We start from the raw sequence: 26521 nt of genomic DNA on the forward strand, positions 1-26521 counted from the left end.
CTCTCTTCCCTTTCCAGATGATGCAGGATTGATTCTAGGCAAACACTGGATTTCAGAGGATGCCCTGAGGCATGGGCATGGGGGAGTGGGGGCCGGGGGGGAGCATGGGGTTGGGAGAGATTGTTATTTATAGGAGTAAAGATCTTTAGACAACCATATTCAAAGTGAATGCCTTCTCACTCTCCCAGTGAGAGTCTCTAGAGATCCACACACCATTATTTTCCAGGTCATTGTTTGGAAGTGGCTGGTGGCAGGAAGGTTATCATGTTTTCTTTTTCTTATGAGAAAACCAAAAACTGAAATCTGAAATACAAGAGATTGCCTCCCAGACCAAGAACCTACTACTATGTCCCTGAGTACCTCTCTGCCACTGGGCACCTGCTTTTGCATTGCTGGTTCTTCCACGGTAACTCTTCCATCTGCTTATCCTTACCGGATCAATCTCTCCGAATGGGCCAAGGGAAACACTTTAATGTGACAGCCTTCAAGATTTGGTTAAGGGATCTTGTCTGGGACCTGAGATAGAGAGGACAGGAGGGGGAAATGAGCTGAAAAAATTCGAGGTAATACCGGGGTGGGGGGTGCTGTGGGACAGGTGCATGTGTGTCCAGAGAAGATGGAACATGTGTATCCAGAGTCCCATTGGGGCCATACTTCCTTGTCTTCTGCTCCTGGAGGGCGCATGCCTGGTCCTCCACCACCACTGATTCCTGTGTTGTGTCTGCCTGAAAATCTCACAAGCGAGTCTGGGGTCACTGTGTCTTTCTGCACCCAGTGATCTTTTCTTAGGTTTTGTGTGATTGTAGGATAAGAATTATTCAAGTGAGAAGTAAAAATGTTGGTCCTGTTACAACTGTCACTTTTTTTTTTTAAAGATTTGTATTTATTTATTTGACAGAGAGAGAGAGAGAGATACGGCAAGAGATAGAACACAAGTAGGAGGAGTGGGAGAAGGAAGAGCAGGGAGCCCAATGTGGGACTCGATCCCAGGACCCCGAGCTCAAAGACTGAGCAACCCAGGCGCCCAACTGCCACATTTTCTATTTGGAAAAAAAGTTACTTCTCAAAATATAAAATTAATAACATGATGCCTGGCAAATCGGGCCTCAGAAGCTGCCACTCTTTTTTTTTTTTTTTTTTTTTAATGCATCTGCTATAATGTTGCTTCTTGCCAGTGGGGTGTAATTTCCAGTCTGTGACTGAGACTTGGATGGTGCACGTCTCTGGACTGTGTGGAGAGACCCTCTTTAGGTTTGTCATGTGAGGACTGAGGCCTTTTTAGTGTACGATTACTTTATGGCGTGGTTATTTTAAGGGAAAGTTAACTAAGCTGAAGTTGCTTAAATTTCACCACATGTGTTAACTATCCTTTCCTAAAAATTGAAAAGTAACAAGTTAAAATACGATCCAGAAGTCTCTGTTCCAGCACATTCTTTAGTTTAGAATGTTAAGGGGTGAAGAGTACTTAAAGTAACCAGTATCCCTGAGACTTAATGAAGCAGTTAATAGTTTTACTTTTTTTTTTTTTTAACTTCAGAAGCTAGTTGCCATGTAAAGTAAAAAGACACCGCATGCTTTTAATCTTTTCAGTTGACATTGCCAGTGAGAGTGTTGTTATTGTTAGATAATCATAATGGTATGTTCTGGAGGCTCTCCTCTGCTTCACCCGACACGCCCAACTCACTCACACCCAGCCAGCAGAGCCGCAGAAAAGAAGAATAAAGCAACGTCTTATTTGCTTTCAGAATTTGATTCTCTATTGTTTTGGAGACACGCTGGGATTTGCTCTTAAACGGCTATGATTTTCCTAATGTCCATCTAGACTTAGATTCATGTGTAAGAAGAACCAAGAAAACAAATGAACTGGTCGGGCTGCACTGCGCTGACCCTTCTCCCAGCAAGCCTTTGCTCAGCCTTACCGTGGGAGGACAGAGACGCCGGCCCCGGGCCCGGGGAGCAGAGTCAGGGCAGCAGGGGAGCCCCCGACATGGCCCTTTGCCTCCCCCAGCCTCAGGGTCCCCACCCACTCATGCTGGTTTTGAAAATTAGATGTGATGATGTTTACAAAGAGTTGCGGAGTTTTTGAAAAAGTACTCCACAGACTAAGTTAGGAACTAAGCCAGAGGCCAAGTAGGTAAAAGTTTGATTCTATGTGTGCATTGACCATTATATGTGGGGGACGCGGGTAATTTTGGAAAAGTTTTTAGTCGCTTTTCATGGGGCCTCAAGTGAAAAATAGGCAAGGAGACCAGTTCAGTTCAGCAGTTTAAGTTTAACCAAAGTGAGAATTGGAAATTTCCCCAAAGGCGAGCAGTAGAAGTAAGTTATGACAGACCACTGGTCCCAGTGATGGAAAGATTGATGGCCAACACAAGGTCCGGCTTAAGGAGAAACCCAGAGCTCTTGAAGAGAGCTATCATAATATACAACATTTTGGGGGCGCCTGGGTGGCTCAGCGGATTAAAGCCTCTGCCTTCAGCTCAGGTCATGATCTTAGGGTCCTGGGATCGAGCCCCGCATTGGGCTTTCTGATCAGCAGGGAGCCTGCTTCCTCTTTACTCTCTCTCTGCCTGCTTGTGATCTCTGTCTGTCAAATAAATAAATAAAAATATTTTAAAAATATATACAACGTTTGGTTACAGGGCTGGCCTTACAGAGGGTGTGGGGGTAAATATTAAGGAACACACGTGAGGTGGGCAGTCCATGAAAGCGGTGTGTGATTGAGGGATCCACAGATGAAGAAGGAGCCGTGTTCTCATCCCACAACATGGCCGGCTGCTCAGGGTCATGGGGAGTCTGCCGTGTGCATGGAAGAAGGTCGAAGTGTGAGTTCATCAGGGAGAAAAGTCCAGAAGTTGGGCTTACTCCCAGCACTCAGAAGGCTGCAGAAGCCGCTGGGGCTTTCTGGGTTCCATGTCCTCCTCCTTTTGCTACCGTTTCCTTCTGTTTGCTTTCTTCTGCGGCCTCTCCATCTCCCCAGACCGGGTCTGTACAGGAGGGAGTCACAGAAAAACAAAGTAAGGTAGTTTGTCAGGGGCTGTTGGTTGCTGGTAGCAACAGTCGCCAAGTGACACGCACACACCATATCTGGGTCCCCGACTTAATCAGCACACAGCCCATTGAAGGCTCGGCTTGTGAGCCTGACATTCCCCAATTCCTGGTAACCCTGGTGGCATTAATACTTACTAATCATCAGTTGTATTTTAAGCATTTACTTTTGTTCCCAGAAATATTTAAGATGGAGTTTCTCAGCACATAATCAAGCTCCTGAGGTGGGTCTCTGTACTCCGGCCGTGGCTGCCTTCCTAAAAAGATAAATAAAAGGGGCGCCTGGGTGGCTCAGTGGGTTGAGCCTCTCTGCCTTTGGCTCAGGTCATGGTCTCACAGACCTGGGATCAAGCCCCACATAGGACTCTCTGCTCGGCAGGGGGCCTGCTTCTCTTCTTCTCTCTCTCTGCCTGCCTCTCTGCCTACTTGTGATCTCTCTCTCTGTCCAATAAATAAATAAAATTTTAAAAAAAAAGATAAATAAAAAAGGTAATGGAATGGGGAATGAACATGGGCCAAATTAAAGCATCAAAGGAAATAAATTAAGACCAAATCCCTACTCTGCTGACAATACGGCCGGTTGTCTTTCGGGCGTTCAGTGACTCGTGTCGAGCCCTGATGCCTCATACAGAGGCCTGGTGGGAAAGAAGGAAATGAACGAAGAAGGAAAACCACTGTGTTCAGCATTGCTGGCTACCTGGATAACCAGCCCTGGGTTCTCTGCACCTGTTTCCTTCCCTCCGGTACTGATCAGACATGGGCCCTCTTGGGGAAGCTGTGTCCCCCGCCAGCACCCGGCCTGGTTCTCCAGGGATGGAGGGGTGTTCTGATGCTCTGGCCTTCGTGGGCTTAAGCTCCAGGACATGGAGGGAGGGCTGTCATCGCTCGGAGTCACAGAGTCCTTTCCTTTCTGAGGACCCCTGATGGGAATGGGATAGCAGGGAGCCAGCCACTAATTCCAGGGAGTCTTATAGGCTTGGGCTAAGACCCAGGCACAAGTGATTTTAAGATAGGACAGAGTCGGAGGCCCAGGACCACATCGGGGTTCAGGGAGAGTCAGGGGAACCCTTAGTTCTGTCTGGGAAGCCGGCAAGGGTGGTGGTGACAGCTGAGCCTATCAGTCACATGGGATTCCTAAGTTCTTTACTATACAGGCTTGTGCAGAGATACAAGAGTGCTCGAGGGAGGCTGGTGGGGAATCCAGAACGACTCTTCTCTGTCAGATGCAGAAAATTCCACGACTCTGGCCTTGAGGATCACATCTCCGCCTGATTTATTCATCACCCAGAGCCCACCACACACACAAACTTATCTTCCCAACAGAGCTCCAAAAACACTCATCTAGCTGCATACTTTTAATCAGAAAATTTCGATGACTTATTGCAGATTGCCTGTCTCGTGAAGAGGGGGGAGAAGATGGCACAGGAGTCTTTTTGAAAGGATCGTTTAAGTGATCATTTGAGCCCCAAAGAAATCACCTTTTGATTATTTAAGACAAAAGGCTCTTTCAAGCCAGCTGATTAAAGTGTGAATTATTCCACACCGGAGAACTGGAGGCAGGTCTCCAGGTACAGGCAGGTGGGCACAATCTTTTAGTGAGTGGCAGATACATGAGGTCTTCTGTATGCAATCCCTGAGGCCAGGAGACTTACCAAGAAGGGATTTTTTAAAAATCTTGTCATTTCAAACTCCAGGCAAAATATTGGCATGGAAAAGAGTTTTCCAAAGTCAACCCATCATTGGCTCAGATAGTCGTAGAAAATCAGGAGTCAAAAAAAATTAGAAGATAGAGACTTTCAGTCAGGCCTGGTTTTAATTTACATGTGGTTATTCTAACTAGTCAGACAAGCATACCCTCCCCCCGCCCCCACGAATACCTTGTCCCAAGGCATAAATTACTCACCCGTTAGAGACGAATTAACGTTTTGTTTTTTTTTTAAGGGTTCCACCTTAAGGGTCATTAATTTAGCAAATTAACTGACATTCCTAGAAAAGCTCCATGGCTTGTGCCTGTAAATATTTACCCAGTGAGAGACACTTCAAATGGCACCCCAAAATCACTGGTCCACTTCCAAAGGGTGAGCAGTTTACTTTCAGGAAATGGATTACTCACTTGTGGAATCAGACCAACACCCAGGCTGCTCAGTTTCAACAGACTTTAAAATGCAAAAGGCAACTTTCCTACCTCAAACGTCCAAAAAGCTATTCCAGAAGGGATGGAGAGGGGCGAGTGTGTCAAACCCAGGGAGGCTGGTTCAGCTTATGGGGTGAACACCATGATGGCGGCTTCAGACCGGTGGTGGGTGGCTGCCAAGGGACACCCCCAAGTGCCTGGAGAGAGATGCCTCCTGGGCCTGCCCTGTTTCCGTTTGCCAAACACAAGCATAGCGAGGAAAATCTGTGGAAAGGCCTGAGTGTGTTCAGCTGACTTGTTGCCCCACCTCAGGTCCCCCCATCTGCCCCCGCCCCCCTCCCCTCTGCAGTTAGAGGAGTATGGCCGGGAAGCTGTGAGGGTCTAGAAGTCCTATTATCTAAAGATTATTAGAAGGGACTGGGGGTTTGGAGCCTGAAAAAAGAAAATCCAGGGGACATAGCTATGTCATGAAAGGGGGAATAGAACTTTTTAGTATTTCTGATTGGAGTGAAATGTACATGAAATATGGCATTTTGATCATTTTTCAGTGTATGGTTCCATTATCTTAAAAAAATTTTTTTTATTTGATAGAGATCACAAGTAAGCAGAGAGGCAGGCAGAGAGAGAGAGGAGGAAGCAGGCTCCCTGCTGAGCAGAGAGCCCAATGTGAGATTCGATCCCAGGATCCTGAGATCACGACCAGAACCAAAGGCAGAGGCTTAACCCACTGAGCCAGGTGCCCATATGGTTCCATTATCTTATATTCCCACTGTATTCCCCTCACCATCCATTTACAAAACTTTGTCATCATCCCAAAAAGAAACTATTCACACATTGAACAGCATCTTCCCCCCCTCCCCTCAACCCCTGATAACCACCATTCTACTTTCTGTCTCTTTGAATTTGCCTACTCTAGGTATTCATACAAAGGAATCCTATGATATTTGTCCTTTTGTGTCTGGCTTCCTTTATTCAGCATAATGTTTTTGATTTTTATCCATGTTGTAGCATGTGTTAGAATTTCATACCTTTTAAAGACTGAATAGTATCCCATGGTGTGTGTATACCGTACTTTGTATATCTGTTCATCTGTCTATGGACATTGGGGTTGCTTCTGGTTATTGTGAATAAGGCTGCTATGAACACGGGTGTGTAAGTGTCTCTAGATTTATTCTTTGTGGTTTCAGAAAAATGACCTTTGTTGAATGGAAAGAAGTTGCAGAGAGCCCGATGATAGCTTTAATAATCCTAGCTCCCCTTGATGGTGGCTAGGGAGGAGCTTGGCCCTGGTGACCGCTGGGGAGGAATCATGGGATGAGACCCCCACAGCTAGTAAAGAAGGAGCCAGAGAATCTCTGAGGGCCCTTCCATCTCCAGAATTCTGTGATTCTCAGGTAGATGGAGTGAGCATCCTAAGGGAACCATCTAGAAGGAAATGAAAGTGGTATTAGATCAACTTCCCTCCCTTCCCAGCTCCCTGCCTCCAGGAGAAATAGGAGAAATGGGATGGTAAATTATGTACCAGTCAGGAGAGTGACTTGTGGAACAGTCTCTGGCTGGGATTTGAGATCAGAGACAGATGATACTGTAAAGTTCAGAGGCTCTGCTCACTCTTGGGGAGAACTTCCCAGAGCTGCTTAGAAAACTTACTTGCACAGTAGCAGCCCAGGCTGAGGGGTGGGAGGTGAAGTCCAAGGTTCTCAGCACAGTGCCCTCATGTGTACCCAGAGAGGACGGCCGCCTCTGGGAGACCTGGCTGAGCCCTACCTCCTTGGTTATGCTGGGTCCAGGACAGGGAGTTAGAGAAGATGGGGAATGCTGGGCCAGGGAATGTTCAGGAGAGAATGTCTACTGAGGTGGGGATATCCTGAGATCCAGCACAATTAGCTCCATTCTGTCACAGTTGGGGGTTTTCTTATCATTAGCGAGGGAGGCCTAGCCAGAGAATTCCAGTATTCCAGAGTGAGTTTAATTGTGGGTGATTTCATTCTGCCCTTTTTATGTTGAAGCCAGAGGCTTGCGTCATATAACAGTGAATTCAGGGAGATTTTTATTTGCATGTGAATCATAGCTTTTCCAGCTGAATGTCACTTACTTGGAATTTTTGTCTGATTTTGTTTTTGTTTTTGTCTCTTGGTGTTTTTCCATCAGGCTCTTTGGCTAACCAGAAAAAAAAAAAAAAAAAAAATAGAGGAAGGGCTCAATCTGACTGAGCAGGGTTTGAGTTGGCAACTCAAAAAGGAGAGTATTATGAATGTGAAAAAAAAAAAGAAAACGGATGCTTTATTTTGCTTTGAGGGAGGGAGCGAGGCCAAGTCAAATTGAGAGCTCTAATTTGGGAATGGTGTTATTACAGGTCACTGGGAGTTGGTTATGCTCTAAATTGGGAGGCCAGTCACATGAGGAGGCAGCAAAGACGGATCACATGGGGGACGGTTGGGGCCCTTTTACAATGAACTTTTATTTTATTTACTACACAGTCGAAATGTACCTCTGTCCCGTTGAGAAACCAAGTCACCTCACTGGCTGGTGAACAGTCCGTGTTTGGGCCCATCAGTGGTTCTCTTAGTGAGCTGGTTCTTCCGGTGTGTATGTTTTCTGGGGCTTTATTTAGGTGCTGGAATGTGTTCAGTGATTAGTGGAACAAATCATGTGCTAAAGGCTCTATGTCTGCTCTTCACCTTTGCCTACGGGTCTTACTGGGAGGGGCTCGCATCCTTCTGTTCCAAAGGCCCTTCTCTTCTTAGATCTCAAGGTTAAGACATTCTGATAGCTTCATATATATTTCTATCTGTGCGGGTGTATGTAACTGTATTGAGGTGATGATTTCTACTTATTAGATCATCTTTCATATTCTGTTACTATTCCTCTCAGCTTGCAAAAAAGAAACCAAAAAAGATGGGCCCTGCCCACCATGGGCAGTTAGGAACAAAGTATTCTTCTACTCAAAACTGCAGATTTCTGATGTCTTTGGGGTCCTGGAGATGATCTGGAAAGGATGTGGGTGGTAAGCCACTGAGTTTTCTTGGAGAATCGAAGTTGGCTTTTTTTTTTTTTAAATGTAGAAAACCTGAGTTAGCTAGCTGTGTTTGAAGTAAAAACAAAAATATGGCCCTTGAAGGGTATCTAGAATTGAACGTCCCGTGCAAACAAGTTGTGCTCATGGTCCTAAATGGGGCGCGTTACTAAGTCCATGACACACAGAGTCTGCTGGTGCTTCCAAAGCATGCGGACCGGCAATGCTTGTGATCAAGGTTAGGAATAGAAGGTGTGTGGAAACTTTCTATAAAAGGCAGCCGGGGCCCCTGGACTGGTGTGGATGAGTGATCAGGAAACTCTGGCACTGTTCACAGTCCTACCAGAGCATGGCTGCGTGACCTTGGATGAGCGTCTCTGTGCCTCAGTTTCCCCAAAGCATCATATTGGTTTTGAGAGGGGACAATGAGGGGTTCCAGAGATGTGTATGAAGTGTGAGATGTTACTGGTAAATGGAGGGAGCGTGGTGTCCCCTGGTGTCACGGGAACTGGAACCAGGGCCATGTATCCTCAAACACGGCTGGGCCGCCACTCTCTCCTCCAGCGTTGCCCGCAGTGGGGGATGCCTCTGACATCACAATACCCAGCTGGACACTCAATAATGAGGAGCCGTGCCTAGGGGCCACCAGAGGAGGGGAGAAGAGGAGGAGGACAAAGTGGAGAGGGAGGAGATGGAGCAATCCCTTATGTGATCATTCCATCAACTCACAGCTTTTCACCTAACATCCGGTTCAACTGTAATGTGGTCAGCTCCATATCACCTGTACAGCGTCTGTGCCCTCTCCCTCAAACTCAGCAAAATCTTACGGTCCTCTAATCAAGAGAGTTTTGCTCCTGTTGCTGCATGTCTCGTGGTTCACCGTCAGACCTGTGAGTTGATACTTCTTCACCAAAGGGCTCTCCGGAGCAACCGTCTAGAGGTAACGCTTCCCAGGCCCCCCTCCAGCCTTCTGGGAGCAGCAGAGAACTCCGTGCGGGGGAGGTGGGGGGGGGGGGGACAATGGGGAAGTGGTTTGGGAGTGGGCGGTTCTGTGGGAAAGATGCTTTAAACCGGAAATTCTCACCTTCATTTTATCGAGAGCCGTAACCCCAGGCCTGGAGAGACTGTACTGTTCTGACAGGTCCCTGCAAACTCAGGGGAGGTGGGTTATGGCCTCCCTGTCTAGTGCTCACTCTTTTTCACTAGCACGGTTGCTTATGGATGGAAAACTGGAGAGATCACCCCTGTCCTAGAAATATGATGACATCTCGCTTGCTTATTTGTTGATGACTTTTTAAAAATTCAATAGCTTCCTCTTAAAAATAGGTCCCTGCCCTCCCCCCTCTCTTTGTATTGATTCCTCTTAGCTCCTCTCCTTGTAGGCAATTATTTTTCCTACCTGGTTACACATCAGGCCTAAGCTGCTCATCGTCCCAAAGCTGGAAATTGGAGGCCTTGATTTTCTCCTAGCTCCTTTGACCTGTGGTTCTCAAACCTAAGCCTGGATCCAGATCACCTGAAGGGGTTTTTAAACAGTTTCTGATTCAGTAGATCTAGGACGGGGTTCCAGAATTTGCATTTCTTACCAGCTGCCAGGTATGTGTGTATGGTGGTGGTGGTGGGGGGGTGTTACACTTCAGAACCAGTGTCTTAGGCCTTTTCAGCTCTCCTGTCCTCTCTTCCTCCCCTTCCCAAGTCTGTAGGAGAGGAGTCCATGGAGCATTTTCCTTAGATGATGGTAACTATCACTGACAATTACACACCATTTACGATGGGCCAGATAGTGGTCCCTTGCTTTACACAGATTAGAGAATTCAAACATCCTGACGATCCTATGATGTATCCCATTTTCCAGATGTGGAAACCGAAGTGTACCGAGTGGTTATGTAAATTGCCCAAAGTCACACAGCTAACCAAACGGAAGATCAGGATTCAAGATTCCATCCCATACAAGACGGCCATTACCTTTCTTTCCCTTTTCCTCAAACCACTTAGAGCATCTGATGTGCCTACAGTCCTTGGAAGTGAATACCTCAGAAGGGAGCCGCAAGGCAAACTGAGCCCATCTTAGGTACCTGTAACCTGTGTCTTAGGGTCTGAGTTTCCAGACAGTTGGGCTCCCATCTGTGTGTGTGTGTGTGTGTGTGTGTGTGTGTGTGTAGGTTGGTGGGAGGTGGCTGTTTGAGAGCCGACTGAGACTCAGAGATCCTCTGGAGGGACGAAAGTGAAGATTCTGGGAGCATCCACCTCTGAAAGGAGGCCAGAACTCCCCTTCTGCTGAGTCCAGTATCCTCTCATGATTCTGCCCCGGTGCAGAGGTTTCCACTGTTAACACTGAGCACCCTAACCAGAGACAGACAAAGCTGAGAAGGGAACTGATCTGCTTTGTCATCGGCTGTGATAGAAGAACACATGGATCTTTTATCCAGTCTGGTCCAGCAAGCCTGTGTGATCAGCACTGACCTAGACAAACATTAGAAGACACATCAGGGGAGGCACTGTCCCTGCCCTCCGGGAGCCAGCACTCTCACCGAGGAGAGTGTCACACAAGTGCGTATGTCATTGAGCTGGTCTGTGCAGTACAGAAAGGCAGTGAGGGCCAGAGGAGATCAAAGGGATTCGAGGGAGTTGGCAGATTCTTAAACCATGTCATGGATGATGATGGGGGTCAGGAGGCCCAAGGTTTAGATGTATACAGGCATTTCTGCAGCAGAGTAATAAAAAATGTTCTCTTTTAAGATTTGAACAGCCAAAGTTGTCTCCATTGGTGTAGTGGTGATCAATTAAGCTTTTATGTGTTTTTCCAGTAAACAGTGTTGGATGCTGGTTGGAGGTCTGCTGGAGGCTCTGGTGTTATTTTAGAAAATGGATTCTATTCCTTACAGAGTTGCCAGTTGGCTCTATAATTGAAGACCTTCTTAAAGTATTTTATCTACCTCTCTGCTCTGATTCTCTCCAAATTCTTTGTATTGCAGACATTTCTATGGGGTATAAAACTTTTCCCATGGTTATCTCTGAGCCTGCACACCCCATCGAAGAGGACAGATCCTAACAGTCACCATCTACATTGGAGTAGATGATAAAGATAAAGACCCAAGAGCTTAATAAATACACCTACCTTAATGGTGGTGACGTAAAGGTAGATTAAAACAAAATAGGCTGCTGTGGTCACTCCCAGCTCTGGACCAATGTTGCCTAAGTCTTCCTGCTGTCTTTGGGTCTTCCTTTGGTTTAGAATTCCAGAAAGCGCGTTTGAGGCTCAAGAAGGTTAAGTGAGAGGACTTCATAATCTTTCTGTGAGCTCTGAGCTCTTGTCTCTTCCGGCAGTATTCCCACAAAGTCTACTCAAGCAAAGGGTCCTCAGCTGGTCCGCGCTCCTTCTTCTGGTCCAGCCAGTGGCTGATGGGCCTATTAACTTCACGGTGGGATGCCCAGAAGGAGAGGAACAGCCTTGGCCACTCTCATTTCTGGTTGCAGAGTTTTATCCCTTGCCATTGTCCTTCCTGCTCGTCTTCCTTCTTATCCCGCTGCCTCAGAGGGCTTTAGAAATTAAAAAGGACCTCCCCTATTCAAAAAATCTGTGAAAGCTTGTTCTGATTTCATCGACAGACCTACCAACCTGAACACAAGTTTGGTACACAGATAACAGGTGAACATAAGCTGCTTACCTTTGCATAAATTCTTGGATTTGGCTAATAGCTCAAGAGAACCCCAGAAAAGGAGGCATACCTCTCACTCCCTCTATGAGGCTATACCTAGTAAGGGCAAGTGACAAGGACAAGGGCCCTTCTTTTCAAATACAGTGACAGTTAATTTGTGACCATGGATTCGAATATCTCCCCTCCACAAAATCGTCCATTCTCTCCTCCGTGGAATAACTTGCACATGTATTTCAGATTTCATACCTAAATGAGGGATATATAAGTCTTACTACCAACTTTGCTGGCATGTCTGTTTTGGGGGTGTATGTACGCTGTTCCTTGGTGACAGTGTTTACACACATCACAGGGTTCTTACATTCACACTTACACTTTGGATTCCCATCTCTGAAGATGGGAAATTTTGTCTAGAAGTTTTAAGCAACTTCCACATTTTAGAATGTGTGGGACCCAGTGACTTAATGATCCAGACTCCTTTAAAGATGTAGAATGACTCCCTGTTGTCAGAGGTAAAACAGCTCTTCTCAGACTTTGTGAGGTTTGTAAACCTGTTGTGGGAAGTGGCTCTTGTTCAGCTTGGTCTGTTTGGTCCAGCACAAACTATTCTTTGGAGACTTGACCTGTTTATATTCCTCCCAAGGCACTCCTTATTGACTCCCATCTGGACATTGCCAAGGATTTTGGTCTTGGGAGTTCTTCACTAACAAATATGTTTGCAGTTAGGCTACCTGGACAGCAGGGTGCTGCTTGCAAGGTTCTCATTTCTAGTGCTTCTCCTCGAAGAAGGCCCAAATCTAAGTGTTGTAGTGCAAAGCATGGTTTTCTCCTCTGCAAGGTCAGTGTCAGGATTGCTAATTCATTATTTTGAAATACTATTGGAGACTCATTTTCTGGTATGTGGGGTTTTGTTGCTGGTGGTCTGGGAGCACGAGAATGGTACTGAAGATTAGTGAGTGGGAAAGCTTCCTGCTTTTGGAACATTTATAGCCTCTCCTCTGAGGGGTTTCTGATATAAAAAAAATAGCCGAATGTGGTTTATAAGGATTTGTCTTGTATGTGTTGGGAGTAAGGTAACATTTTCTTCATCTCTAATTTATATGACCCTTAGGAGACCCTTTCCTGTGAGGTTTTATTAGAACATAATTACTCATGGCCAAAAAATTTGGATATACAATAGTCTTAACACAATCCTATTGGCAGTGGTTTTCTTTCTTTCTTCAACAGATGTTTGCAAAAGAGTCATATTAAATACATCTAATTCTGCTGTCTCAGCCTAACGATACTTTATCATGAAGATTACTTTAATTGGTGTCAGTTATAATCAAGAAAAGCACCCATTATGCTTTTGTTTTCTAGCACGTAGGGAAATTTTCCATCCTAACAGAATCCTGAGAGGGGAATGAACTAAAGATTTTGAAAAATAAGTTCATCATTTTATTTTCCTCTTTTACATGTTCCTATTTTTATTTGATATTAAAGCTAGAAATAATCAGAATTCTGCAGAATCAAATGAGAAACGGGTGACCAAACAGTTTTGGGGTGACATTTTGTACCCACTATAGTCTGCAGGTCACCCACTCTGTCAGTCTTCATTTACAAGAAATTTCTAGGAAATGCTAAAGATTTTGAGTAAGAAATCCCAAAGTCTAATAAACCACTATCAAACAAAATGCCTGGGGACAACTTTATATAGCCATTATAAAATGTGATTAATAAGGAAATGAGAACGGATGGGAAAATGGAGTTATCACCACTACCCTCATAGAGCCTTTGTCTAGTGGAGGAAGACAGAAAATAGGTATCATCCATACCAGGTCACATGATGAATGGTAGGGAGGAAAATAAAGCAGGGCATGGGGGATAAGGAAGTGTAGGGTGAGGCAGTGATGTGGGAAATTTAAAATACTGTGGATATAAAAGTTCTCATCAAGAAGGCAACATTTAAGCAAAGACAGAACTGGGGGGGCTAGATGTGGATCTGGAGATAACAGCAGCCTAGACAGGAAGCAGCAAGAGCAAAGGTTGGGGGGTAGGCACGTATCTGACATGTTGAAGAAACAGCAAGAAAGCCAGAATGGACTGAAAAGAATGAGAGACCAGTAGTCCGGTCTAGGGCTGTATCACAGAGGGCCTAATCGCTGTTGTATGGCTTTTACTTAGAGTAAGGAGAGAAGCCATTGGAAAGTTCGATCAGAGAAGTGACATGACCTATATTCTAGTATAAAAAGGATTGTTCTGATGGTTATGTTGTTTATGGGTCAGGGGGTGGATTGTAAGAGGTAGTCAGAATCTGGGTACATTTTGAAAATTTGGTGCACAGGATTGCTAACAGGTGAAATACGGGATGTAAGAAAGAGCAGTTAAGGATACTCGAAGCCTTCAGCCTGAGCTGCTGGACAGATGGAAGAGCCATTGCTGAGATAGAGAAGAGGACCAAAGGAGCAGATCTTGTGAGAGTGATGGGGGAGCTCATTTTGGGAAAGACTAACTTAGGAGATCATCTGAGTGGAGACATAGAAGATGCAATTGAATGTGTGGGTCGGGAGCACAGAGTGAGACCTGGGCTGGAGATACAAATGTGGGAGTTGTTTATACAGATGTGAGGTCAGAATGGAGGCAAGTGGTCAGAGGAGCTGGCTGGCTTTGTGCACCCTCTGGGAATGAGCAGTCTCAGTCCTACAAAAGTTAGCCATAGCCAGGAAGAGGTCAGAAACCTGGATGTGAATCCCAGCTTGAGCTCTTGGCTGAGATCTCAGAACTAGTTTACTATTGGACTGGGTCCTTCAGCTATGCCAGTGCCCAGGACGAAACGTGACTAAGATGGAAAGGCCCCATTGAAGAGATGACCAGATCACTCTGCAATGGTAAGTGGATCATTGTAGGTATTTTGGAGTCCGGGGTACCTTTTGAAGATGGTCAGGTGTCTTTGAGTGTCCAACAGCTAATGACCTTCATGGTCTCAGAGAAAACTCTAGTTTTGGGCTGTGAAGTCTGCTACACAAATCCCTTTCTTTTCTAGTGAATTCTAGAGACAGTAGCATTTTTGAGTGATTTTTTTTTTCTTTTTACCAAATAATGTGAAGCCCTAATTAGTTAACGAGTAAGCTATATTAGTTAACTATTGCTGTGTAACGGATTACCCCAAAACCCAATATCTTCACACAGTATTTCCCTTGCAGTTTTCCAGGGGTCCGAAATTTGAGACAACCTCGCTGGGCAGTATTGGCTTAAGGTCTCTCACAAGATACTGATTAGAGCTGGAGAATCCATTTCCAAGGTAGCTCACTCACATCGCTGTCAAGCTGAGGCTGGCTATTAGCCAGAAGGCCTGATTTCCCACCACTCAGGCCTCTCCCAGGGCTGCCTGAAAGTCTTCATAGCTGATGTAGCTACCTTCCCACAGAGTGAGTGAGCCAAGAGAGGAAGGTGGGAACTACAGTACCTTTTATGACCTAATCTCATAACACCTTACCACACTCATTGGCCACATAGACCTGTTTAGATTCAGTGTGGGAGGAGAGTACACAAGGGTGTGACTACCAAGAGCAGTCAATGGGAGCCAGCTGAAAAGCTGGCAGTCACCCTTCTTGAAAACAGAGAAGGTTTCTGTCTACTCAGATACCCTTTGTATCTGCTCGAAGCACCACTTGTAACAAGAGGAACTCAGTAACTACAGTCTGCCCAGGTCCCCCATAACATCTAGTCTAATCCTTATGTTTTTCGGGGCTTCACCAAATCACGGGACTGTTTCTCTAGTCATTTCTAGCTCAAGAAGTTATCTTGGGAGACAGTAAGCAAGTGTCAGTGCCAATACAAGAATCCCACCGTTTGCCATGTTGGTATTTGCAATTTTTAGGTGCCCTGTCAGCTCACACCCCTACCAAATGCATAGTGTGTGCTCTCTGTCCTTGAGTTGTGCAGAGTTGCACTTCATTTAGAAGGTTTTATTATACGATGTGTCTAGGATTGAGTTTGTCATATAGAGAGAATTTGACCATTTAAGATCCCCTTGTATTCCTGCCTTTTAGTGCATTTATTTGAACAGTACTTCTTATATGTGTGCACTTACTTTCCAGCCATCTCTCACATAAGCTAATTACCTAAATATACTTGTGAGAAACCCTTTTATAGTAAATGTTATTAAACAGAAAACAAAGGTATAATAAAATAGCAATTTAAGGGTAATTTACTAACAACTGGAGCACTTAAGTATTGACATACCATTGGGTAGTAATATTACCAGACTTGGTATTTAAACACAATCTTTGTCACTCTAAGAATCATTAGGACAGTTTCCTAATCCTCATGGTCTTTTATTATAGTTCCGTTAGGAATTTTTTTACTACTCTTATGTCACTTATAAATCATCAACTTTTACCCACTTAAAACATCTAGCAAATAATATCTTTGCTCCCTATCTAGAGAAAATATTCAGAGAGAGTAATGGAGGTGAGTTTGCACCATTGAACCTTGCCATTCTTGAACCTCTGTAATCCAGAGTGTCTACTGAAGAGAGTGATATTGGGGTATATGGTAACAGAAACTGCATCACAAAAATGATTGACTAATTTAAACTTTCAAGATTCCTAAATCTTCCCCAGTGAGGAGAATCCATTGAATACACATCTCAGTAAAAGCTCCTTGCTCTCTGGAAGATGGCACAGATGCCACCAAAGAAGACCAATGGACAGGTGGGCAGGACCCAGAATTCATGTCCCAAGTTCCCACCTAAAGGACCTGGCTCCCATTTTGAGGTAGAGATGCTTACTCTCATCAGTGTCCTGGGGATGTTCACCCTGAGAGACTGACTCAGTACTAATGAGGAAGCAGGGAAGTAAACCCCACAATGCTGGCTTATTAATTTGCTATGAGGAGCCATCACCAGAGGGACCAGATGTACTCAAAGTCTATATACTGTGAACAGGAAGGCAGCCTCCACAGAAAACCAAATCACAATCAGAAACCATTAAATCGCCCTGAAAAATCATCATCACAGAATCTAGAAACACCTTAAATCTGTGTGATCAATTCATTCTTTCCCTAAAGACACTGGAAGATTAGTCACTGTCCGAAAGTTGTTGACGAATGGATAATCAGGATGAAGGAGGCTGAGGTGAATGTTTAAGGGCACCAGTTGGCTTCATGAGTAGATCTCAGAATCTGAAGGAGTGAACTGCTCAAAGCCAAGTGGCTAACACTTCCATTTTTCTAGAGGAAGACTCTTGAAGAGATATATTGGTTTTTTTTGGGTCACATAACAAATAACCCAGAACTTAGCGGCTAAAATAACAGTTAACATGTTACCACATGCAGTTTCTGTGGATCAGGAATATGAGTGTTTCTGGCTCAGGGTCTCCCAAATGTTGTCTGGAGTGTGGTCATCTGAAGGCTCAATGGGCTGGGAGTTCTGCTTCCAAGATGGTTCCCTCACAGTGCTAGCAAATCACTGTTGCCTGTTGGCAGGAAGACTCAGTCCCTCACTATCAAGACCCTTCTCCCGGGGCACCTGGGTGGCTCAGCGGGTTAAGCCTCTGCCTTCGGCTAAGGTCACAATCCCAGAGTCCTGGGATGGAGCCCCGCATGGGGCTCCCTGCTCGGTGGGGAGCCTGCTTCCTCCTCCCTCTCTGCCTAGTTGTGATCTCTCTCTGTTAAATAAATAAATAAAATATTTAAAAAAAAAAAAAAAAAGACCCTTCTCTCTAACTGGGTGGTTTGAGTATTGTCACAGCATGGTGGCTGGCTTCTCCAGAGTGAGCAACCCAAGAGAGAGCAAGGTAAAAGCTTCAGCGCCTTTTTTTTTTTTAATTAATTAATTTATTTGAGAGAGAGAGAGCAAGTGTGAGCAGCAGGAGGAGCAGAGGAAGAGGGGCAAGCAGACCCCATGCTCAGCACAGAGCCCAACCCGGAGCTCAACCCCACGACCCTGAGATCATGACCTGAGCTGAAATCAGAAGTCGGACGCTTAAGCGACTGAGCCACCCACATGCCCCTTCAGTGCCTTTTGAAACCTAATCCTTGACCTCACACACCATCACTTCTGCCACGTTCAGTTTGTTAGAAGTGACTCCCTAAGTCTAGCTCTGCCCTGAATGGGAAAGGAATTAATGAGGCTCCATCTTTTAGAGGAATATCAAGGAAGTGGTGGACATATTTTAAAACCACAGTAAGTGTCACCCTGTAACTACTCTTCTTCCTGCATGTCCATAGATGGCAAGTCTTCTGCTGATCCATGCACTCTATTCAGATATTTGTAAATATCATACACATCTTTACTTTTTACATATGGTTAATGTATTATGTATCTTATGTATTATAGAATCACATTTTACCTATTTCTAAACATTAATGTATCTAATTTATGGCCAAACTCTTCTAGCATGGTAACCATTATGTATCTTTATGCTAACTTGCATACCCCCATTCTGCCACCTCCCCTGCCAGGGAGACTGGAGGCAAATGGCTTGACCTCTCTGTGCCTCTCTGTCCTCATGAGTAAAATAAGGCTGTAACAGGACCTACCTCATCAGTTCCTTGGGAGGATTAAATGAGTAATGACATGCACAAAGCTTACAAGAGTGCACATAAACCCCATTCAACACCATTAGCTGTGAGCGTTGTAGCTGTAGCTGCTTCAGGAAACGTTCGATCCAGTAGTACACCTCAGAAGACTGCCCTCAGGGGGCAGCCTCATGTCCAGGTTCCTGGTGGTAGTAAACAAAAGTCATGGTTGTCTTCCTGGCTACACTCCAGTTCCACACCACCCAAGCCCTGTCCCAAGGATAGAAAAAGACCCATTTCAGGCATGGAAGGAACCAGGCATGGAAGGAACCAGGGCCAGAGCCCTTGTTTTCCTCTCCCCTTTGCTGCTAATCCCTGGCAGAGAGTACTTACATGGAGATAACGTGGTTAGTTTGCACTCCGAGTCCTATTTATGTTCTGTTTTTGTTCCTCTTTTTTTTTTTTTCTTCCCCCAGGCTGACCTTTTGCAGAAGGGTAGAATCCCCAAACAGGAAAGTAACCTTGCAGAAAGCCAGGGTGTTCCTGAACCCCGTGAATTTGTATTGAAACTGGTTCCTGAATTTTCTTTCTACACGTACATTTTCCAGATGTACGCCAGCCACATCTGCTCATTGGGCTGGCATCAGACACAGCTATATCTTCCTCTTGGGGCCTTTTGCTTCTTGCCAGTGACTCTTTAGTTCTGTGGACTTAATGAATAGATTTCATCTTTGTCCGAAGCATATTCATAATTAAAAACATGCTGGGTGTTTCCTGAAAATGTGTCGATGGAAGCTGGAACGGGTGCTTCCTCTGTCTCCCAAAGCTGCTTTAAAAGGGAGGCCATACTCATGGAATGCACCAGGATTGTCTTTTGTCAGGTGGCGGTTAGCTAAATATAGAGTTAGGGAGCCGGGAGGGACCTGCTGAGGTCATGGGTGCCCTCCTGCCATCCTCTTTCCCCATCTGAATATCTCCAGCCCTGTGGCTGGGCAGCCACACATGGCTTCTGAGCCCTTCAGCTGTGGCTAGTCCCAGTTAGAGATGTGAGGTCAGTGGTAATATACACCCTGGATGGCGACGACTTGATGGAAAGAAAAGAATGTATCATCGATGATTTATATTAATTGCAAATTGAGATAATGTTTTGCTATATTGGATTAAAGAAAATATATCATTAAAATTAATTTCATCTCCTTCTTTTCACTTTTCCTTTAATGCTAGAAAATTTCAAATACTGTGTGTGGCTCACATTACATTCTACCCAACAGCGCTTCCCTAGACCGTCTATCTCTATTCTTCAGGCCCCCAGGACAGATATGATAAAGCCTTCCTTGGCTACTCCTCTGGGTCTTTTGTCACTCTGACACTTCATTTCTTCTACACATCCAGTCTTAATCTCTGCTGCTTCCATTTGAAGACTTGGACTTCAAATTGCTGAGTCTTCGTCTTCTTATGAAATCCCCACATAGAGCATCTCTTCCTGTTGTTCAGTTATAAGGCTTGTTTTCTTTCACCCTTTGACTTTCTTTCTTTCTTTCTCTCTTTCTTTCTTTTCACCCTTTGACTTCCTACCTCTTCCAACTCTGATATTTTTTAATGACCTTCCCCAGGTGGTCTTTAGACTCTGTAATTATTTTTAAACCTCGGTATCTGAAACCAACCCACAAGCGTCTAATGTGGGACCTGATCAATGTAGAGATGAGTAGAAGGCATTACTTCCGCCATTGAGTACTTGACCTGTCATTTTGATACATTACCATGCAAGGAGGGACAGATGCTGCTGGTAACAGTCTTAAATGATGGCACAATTGAGGCTCCTACAGGCAAAGTAACATACCGAGGTCCCACGGCAAATTAAGTAGCAGACCTGGGATCCGTGCCCAGGGTTGCCTGATTCCAGAGCCCACATTTTTGCATTATATATCATGCCTTCCTTGCCTGACAATTTTCTTTGGATATACCCTTGGTCTTGACGGGCTTACGGTACTTGGCTGATGCTTCTGGTCAACAATGACTCTTGAGTATGTCCTGATATGTTTGTGCCTCACTAGAATCGTGAAGCCCTTTTGCTAAATTCCAGAGACTCTGCAGACACTGCATGAAAGCCAGGAGGACTGTCCTGCCCTACCCTATATAGGGTAATCAGTAGGCCAGAGACAATGTCTTCAGGTGTCAGGAGTGACTTTTCAGGATAGCTACCAGTTTCCAGAACAAGCTACTTCTCAAAGGCTAGTCAAAGTCAAAGCACATCATTTATCCACGTTTACCTAAAGGCAACAAGTTGTGTTTTGGGTAGAAGGGGACAGGAAGGGATCCTTGAGAGTGTGTCACAAATGGATCTTCTCATGAAGGAGCCTTGAAGACATGGCGCTAAATGAAGTCACCAGTCACAAAAGGCCAAACACTGTAGGTTGCCACTGATATGAGGTAACTAGAGTGGTCAGATAGAGACAGAAAATGCAACAGTGGTTACCAGGAGCTGGGGGAGGGGAGAGATAGGGAATTGTTATTCAAGGGTTACAGAGTTTCAGTTTGAAAAGATGAAGAAGATTCAGAAATGGATGGCGGGGATGGCTGCACAACATTGTGAATGTCCTTATTGCCACACAACCGTACACTTAAAAACAGTGAATATGGTAAATATTACGTTATACATACTTTACCATAATAAAGATAACTAAACAGGTTGTCTATATGTAAAGAAAAATAGCTTTGCTTCTCACGTGTGATCAGAAGTGCCACCTGAGCTAAGTCTAGCTTTGAGATCTAGCTTTGAGGTCACAGTGGTTTTCTGAGGCAGCTTCTCATGAGAAAGGTGTAGTCTTACTTCACTGAGATGAGGGGAGTCCTTTCTTTTCCTGACAGGTTTCTCTATCTAGGAAGTTTTGCCACCTTCACACAAATGCCTTGGCTAGGGTGTAAACCACTTTTCCACAGATGTCTTCAGAAGAGAAAGCAGACTGACCCCCCCCGCAAGGATCCAATGAACCTCTGACAAGACAACACTTCTTTTCTCTGTGGAGATTTTCTTTTCTCTGTGGAGATTTTCTTAATCCTTATCCCCGTCTATCTGAAGGCATAGCTAGGCTTTTCTAAGAACACCACTCTGTAAATTCTATTTGATTGTACCAAAGTAGCTGTTGGCTCTTTGGAGACGTGAGTGGGAATTAGATTGGGCACCCCAACATCTAAGAACATTTGTTCTGTGTTTCTTTTATGTCACTGCTTCCTGACAACCTGGAGTTAGTTATCCAATCCAATGCATGGGCTGTTTAAAAAAAAAAAACTTAGCCAGGATACATAGAAGGAGACTCTAACCCATAGGAATTCTCTTTACAGTGTGGTGTTTCATGCTGTGGTGGGTGGATTTGCTTATTTGCCCTGTATATTTTCCCTTCCAGGAATCATTAACCAATGGCAACAGGAATCCAAGGATAAAGTGATTTCCCTCCTGTTAACTCATCTGCCTTTGCTGAAGCCAGGAAACCTTGATGCAAAAGTAGAGTATATGAAACTGCTGCCCAAAATCCTGGCGCACTCTATTGAACACAACCAGCACATTGAGGAGAGCAGGCAACTGCTGTCCTATGCTTTGATACATCCGGCCACTTCGCTGGAAGACCGCAGCGCGTTAGCCATGTGGCTGAATCACTTGGAGGACCGCACATCGACCAGCTTTGGTGGCCAGAACCGAAGCCGCTCGGACTCTGTGGATTATGGGCAGACACACTACTATCACCAAAGACAGAACTCCGATGACAAGCTCAATGGGTGGCAGAACTCTCGGGATTCTGGGATTTGCATCAATGCCTCCAACTGGCAGGACAAAAGCCTGGGGTGTGAGAACGGCCACGTGCCCCTCTACTCCTCCTCATCTGTCCCCACCACAATCAATACAATTGGAACCAGCACAAGTACAAGTAAGTTCCCTGGAAGCCCTCTAGAGCAGTCTGGTGTGGTGACTTGCTGTGTGTGGCACGTCTTGCTGAGAATGTCTGCTCCGAGCCCCCTGTAACCCTAGGAGAGAGGGGCTTACTGGAATTGGCTGTGGGAAAGGGATCTTTGGATCCCGTCTTTGTTGCTCCTTTCATTCTGGAAAGATAAAAATGCAGGGGGTGGGAGGGGGTGGGTAAAAGTGATCGATGGTCCAAATATGGGTTACAAACACACTAAAAATTAAATAAGAGAGAGAATAAATGGTAAAAGAAGGAAACTTCCTGTTTCCACAAGTAGAAATGCCTTTCACCCTGGGGTTTTTGGATTTGCCAAGACACTGAGTTACGTGTGATTCTCTAAACCTGATTCTAACCCCTGGTTAACCAGACACCCTCATGGGATTTGTGCATTTTCTTTTTTTTTTTTCCCTTCTTTTTTTTTTTTCTTTTTCTTTCTTTCTTCCTTTTTTTTTTTTTTTTAATATATTTCACCCTGGAATGTTCCCTCCCTTGCATTTTCTGGTTTTTGTCCCCCTTGTTGGGGGCACTTTTTCCCCTGACTGGGGAAACAGGTCTGCTAACTGAGAATGCTGCTCTGTGCTGTGGCCTGGTGTGACTGCTGTGGCCTTTTCTCGCTCAGTCTAACTTAGGAGAGGTGGGTCGGGGACAGCTCTGTGGAAGGGGAGAGCAGAGGACAGCTTTCTGCTCCTTTGACCACTGAAGCAAAGTCCCCTGAGCACAGCCGGGACTAGGGCCAGGAGTCCTCTCTGCGGTTCCCCACTTAGGTTAAGCAAAGTGACAGACAGTGGTAACCTGGGACAGGGGCACACATCATTAAACGGAAATCCTTGATGCTAGTTGCTTGTGTCTGTGAATACAGTGTCAGCACTGAGATAACTTTCTCGGGGGAAAGCTTTTGTCACATCTTCCGTGCCTGTCAACATGCAGGACCCCCAATTAAAAGATCTAAGAGTAGTAAGAATTAACAGTGACGGCTTCTTGGCCTCAACCTCCACTCGGATCTCTCAGCTAATGGGCCCTTTGAAAGGGCTTTCTCAAATACATAGGAGCATCGAATTAGAACTACATTAATTGAAATAACCAAGGAAATACTTAAGATACTGTGTTCATAAAGCTACAACATGAGATTTTTAATTCTCCTTTTTTTTTAATTTTTACACCGAGATTTCAATAACTCATACATTTGGGGAATTAAGGGACTACTGCTCGTTACTTGATAATGTAAGAGAGTCTGGGGGCAGTCTCTTTCGCAGACTAGTAATCCAGGGAACGTTTTCACTAGCCGCTGTGTGACAGAGAAAGGTGGCTGGGACTATTAAGGCAGACATATGAAGGCTGAATGACAGAGCTTTTTGGCCCAAGTTTCCTGGGTCAGGGACAGAATCTAGTAATTATTACAGAACTCTTTGATAGCTGGGAGAGAGGCGAGTTCCAGGCTGCCTGCCCTCTCAAAACTGAATTTTATGTCATTAATCTTAGGTCATCCTATTTCAGTCTCTCCTGATTTGCACACTCAGAGCTATAAGTCTTGACAAGATTAGTACTTTCGGGGTGGTTAGCAGATTGTTGTCCGTGGGTACTTTCATTTTTCACCATCGCCGCCCAGCCCCACAGAGGGGAGGAAATGCAGAGATGACTGTCATGGCCTCCCAGATCTTTGGGTCCCTGTGTAGTACTTGAGTAGAAAGAGACTTCAAGGTTTGACAAGATAACTAGATCACATATCTCGGAAGAGGGAAGGGGCTGGAACCCTGTTTCAGAACCTTGGCAAAGAAAGCTGAGATCTGTCTTCCAGAAACTTTCATGCAAACCCTTGGGCTGTGTCAACACTTGTATCTCAGTATCTCTTTAACAAAACAGTGCTACTGCTTTAGTCTTCTGTATTGTCTATGGTGGTTTAATGGTGTTTGTCAAAGCTACAAATTTGGGGGTCACTCATTCATTTGTGCCTCTATCACATATATCCTGGGCACCTGGGAGGTGGTTTAATGAAGTAGAAAGAACAAAGGTCAAAGCCTCACCAAGTGCAAATCTCAGATCTACAACTGGGCCAAGTTACTTAACCTCTCTGAGCAGGGTCTTCACTTGCAAAATGAGAACATTCATGATATCCATCGTGGAGGGGGGTGGTGAAGGCACTTGAGATTCTGTATGTGGATGGCCAGCCCTGGTCAGAGCCGGCAATGGCGTCTGCTAAGCGAATAAATGAGAGAGAGTAGGAAGGACACGGAGGAGCAAAGTGCTAATACTGACCCACAGAATCTAACTGCATTTGCATCTCTGATCGTCACCTGATGAAAGCACCTTTCCCTGAGCCTGGGCCTTGCAGAGTAGACTAGGGGTCCTCGCTGATGCCATGACTTTTGGCCATTTCACTACAATAGAAAATGGGTTGGGCTGAAGGCTGCTGGACCTCTCCTGCTGCACCAACGAGCTACATGTCTTTCTTCTTTCAAAATGGGAAAGATAGTCACATACTACAACAGGATTATAAATCACAGTAAGAGAACAGAGATCAATTGGTGCTTCACATTTTCAAATTACCAACCACATTTATGACAGTTAACGAAAAGAAACTAACTAGAAGACAACTTCCTTATATAGTTTTTGGTTTTTAATCTTGGCTTTTCGCATGAACGTTTTCTCCTTTGGTCCTTACGCTCCAGCAAAGTGCCTTAGCATCCATGACCACCTCCCTTTGTGGATCCTGCATCCTCCATTCATTGCAAACACTACGCCTGTCCTGGGTGCCCAGCACTGTGTTTGTTTGAGGCCATGGGAAATATAAGGAAGCTTGAAGAAAGTGATTCCCTTTCAGAGAACCAATAATATAAGTGGAGAGAGAAGATGTATCTCTCAGTCTCACAATTAAAAGTGAAATCTCTCCCTCTAGCCAGACTAATCTGCAAAAGCTTTACATAATAACCCATGCATTACATAAAAGTGCAGTTAAAAAATAACCCCAGTAGCTGTCATCGGGCAATATAGGGTTGTGTCAGTGGAACAGGGGGTCTGTACTGCAAGGGCTGTGAAAGCATAAAATGGAAAGATCCTTGTGGACCAGAGGGTCAGGAAAGCCTTTGCAGGTAACAGGTAATCCAAATAAGCTAGGATAGATATGGCATCCCATCGCAGGTGATGCATCTAGGAGCCCATGAGATGATCAGACATGTCTCGTAGGCATTTAGATGTATGAGTATGCAGTTTCGAAGGGGGACTGATCCGAGATAGACATCTGGGATTTACCAGTGCAGAAGTAGTATTTAAAGCTCTGAAATCGAATGAAATTACCAAAGCAAAGATGTAGGTAGAGAAGAGGACCAAAGACTGAGCCTGGGTACTTCAACATGAAGACTGAGGAAGAGGAGGATAAAGTAAAAAGAAACACAGAGAAACCAATGAAGTCAGGAAAAACTCAAGCGTGTGGGCATCTTGCAAAATGAATGAAGAATGTGTTTCAAGGGGGGAAAGTGATCAGAAAAAATTCTGCTGATATATCCAAGAAAAGGAGGACCAAGAATTAACCACTGGATTTATCAAAAAGGAATATTAGAGATAAATTGGGAGTACTTAACACATGGTAGGCATTTAAGGGATAAAGAAAGTTGAGGTAGTGATGCCAAAGAGAGAAAAAGCAAGATAGGGAGAGAAACCAGCTACAAGCTCAATTTTTGGAGTGTGTTGAATTAGAGAAGGTGCTAGAACATTGAGATGGAGAAAAATAATGTTTAGAGGATATTTAAAATGTGCATGATGGTGCCATGGGAAGTTTTGTAAGGAAGGGATTAGCATGAGGCTAAGAGTAGGGGGCAAAAACTAAACCCTGTATGAGAGAATTAACCTGTTTTCTTCCATTTAAGCAGAATCAAGAGTTACTTTTATTGGTTGCTGGCGTTAAATCAAGTGAGACCACATAAGACCTTTGAGCCAGAACTTCCATGAGAAAGCAAAGAATGGGTTGGGACAGTTGAGAAGTCAAGTAAACATTTTGGATAGCACCAAGGTGTTTCTGAAAAGCGTTACTGTACTTTTCAGTACCTCACTCTTCTTAAGGCTATTCACGTGTCTGATCACTAAAAGCAAGAACATGCAGATTCTTCTTCATGAGCCCATGGGACCAGAAAGAACCAAGGCATTGGCTGTCGCAAACCATACACAAGCCTTAGTCAACTTTGTTTTGGCCATTATAAGCAATTCCAGTTGTAAA

The 26521-nt window shown here is 44.8% G+C and overlaps 1 protein-coding gene across 4 annotated transcripts in view; it reads left to right on the forward strand.

The window, feature by feature from the left end:
* The window catches only part of SAMD4A (sterile alpha motif domain containing 4A), a 206769-nt gene that overhangs the window by 98469 nt on the left and 81779 nt on the right, over positions 1-26521 (forward strand). For 2 of the 4 annotated variants that reach the window (XM_059182141.1, XM_059182142.1), the window contains exon 2: positions 21760-22278. In XM_059182141.1, the coding sequence (XP_059038124.1) occupies positions 21760-22278 (519 nt within the window). Of the gene's footprint in view, positions 1-8831; positions 9139-21759; positions 22279-26521 lie in introns of those variants that run through there. The other 2 variants (XM_059182143.1, XM_059182144.1) reach the window with 2 other exon arrangements.

Source organism: Mustela lutreola, chromosome 7 (assembly GCF_030435805.1).
Source record: "Mustela lutreola isolate mMusLut2 chromosome 7, mMusLut2.pri, whole genome shotgun sequence".
NCBI lineage: Eukaryota > Metazoa > Chordata > Mammalia > Carnivora > Mustelidae > Mustela > Mustela lutreola.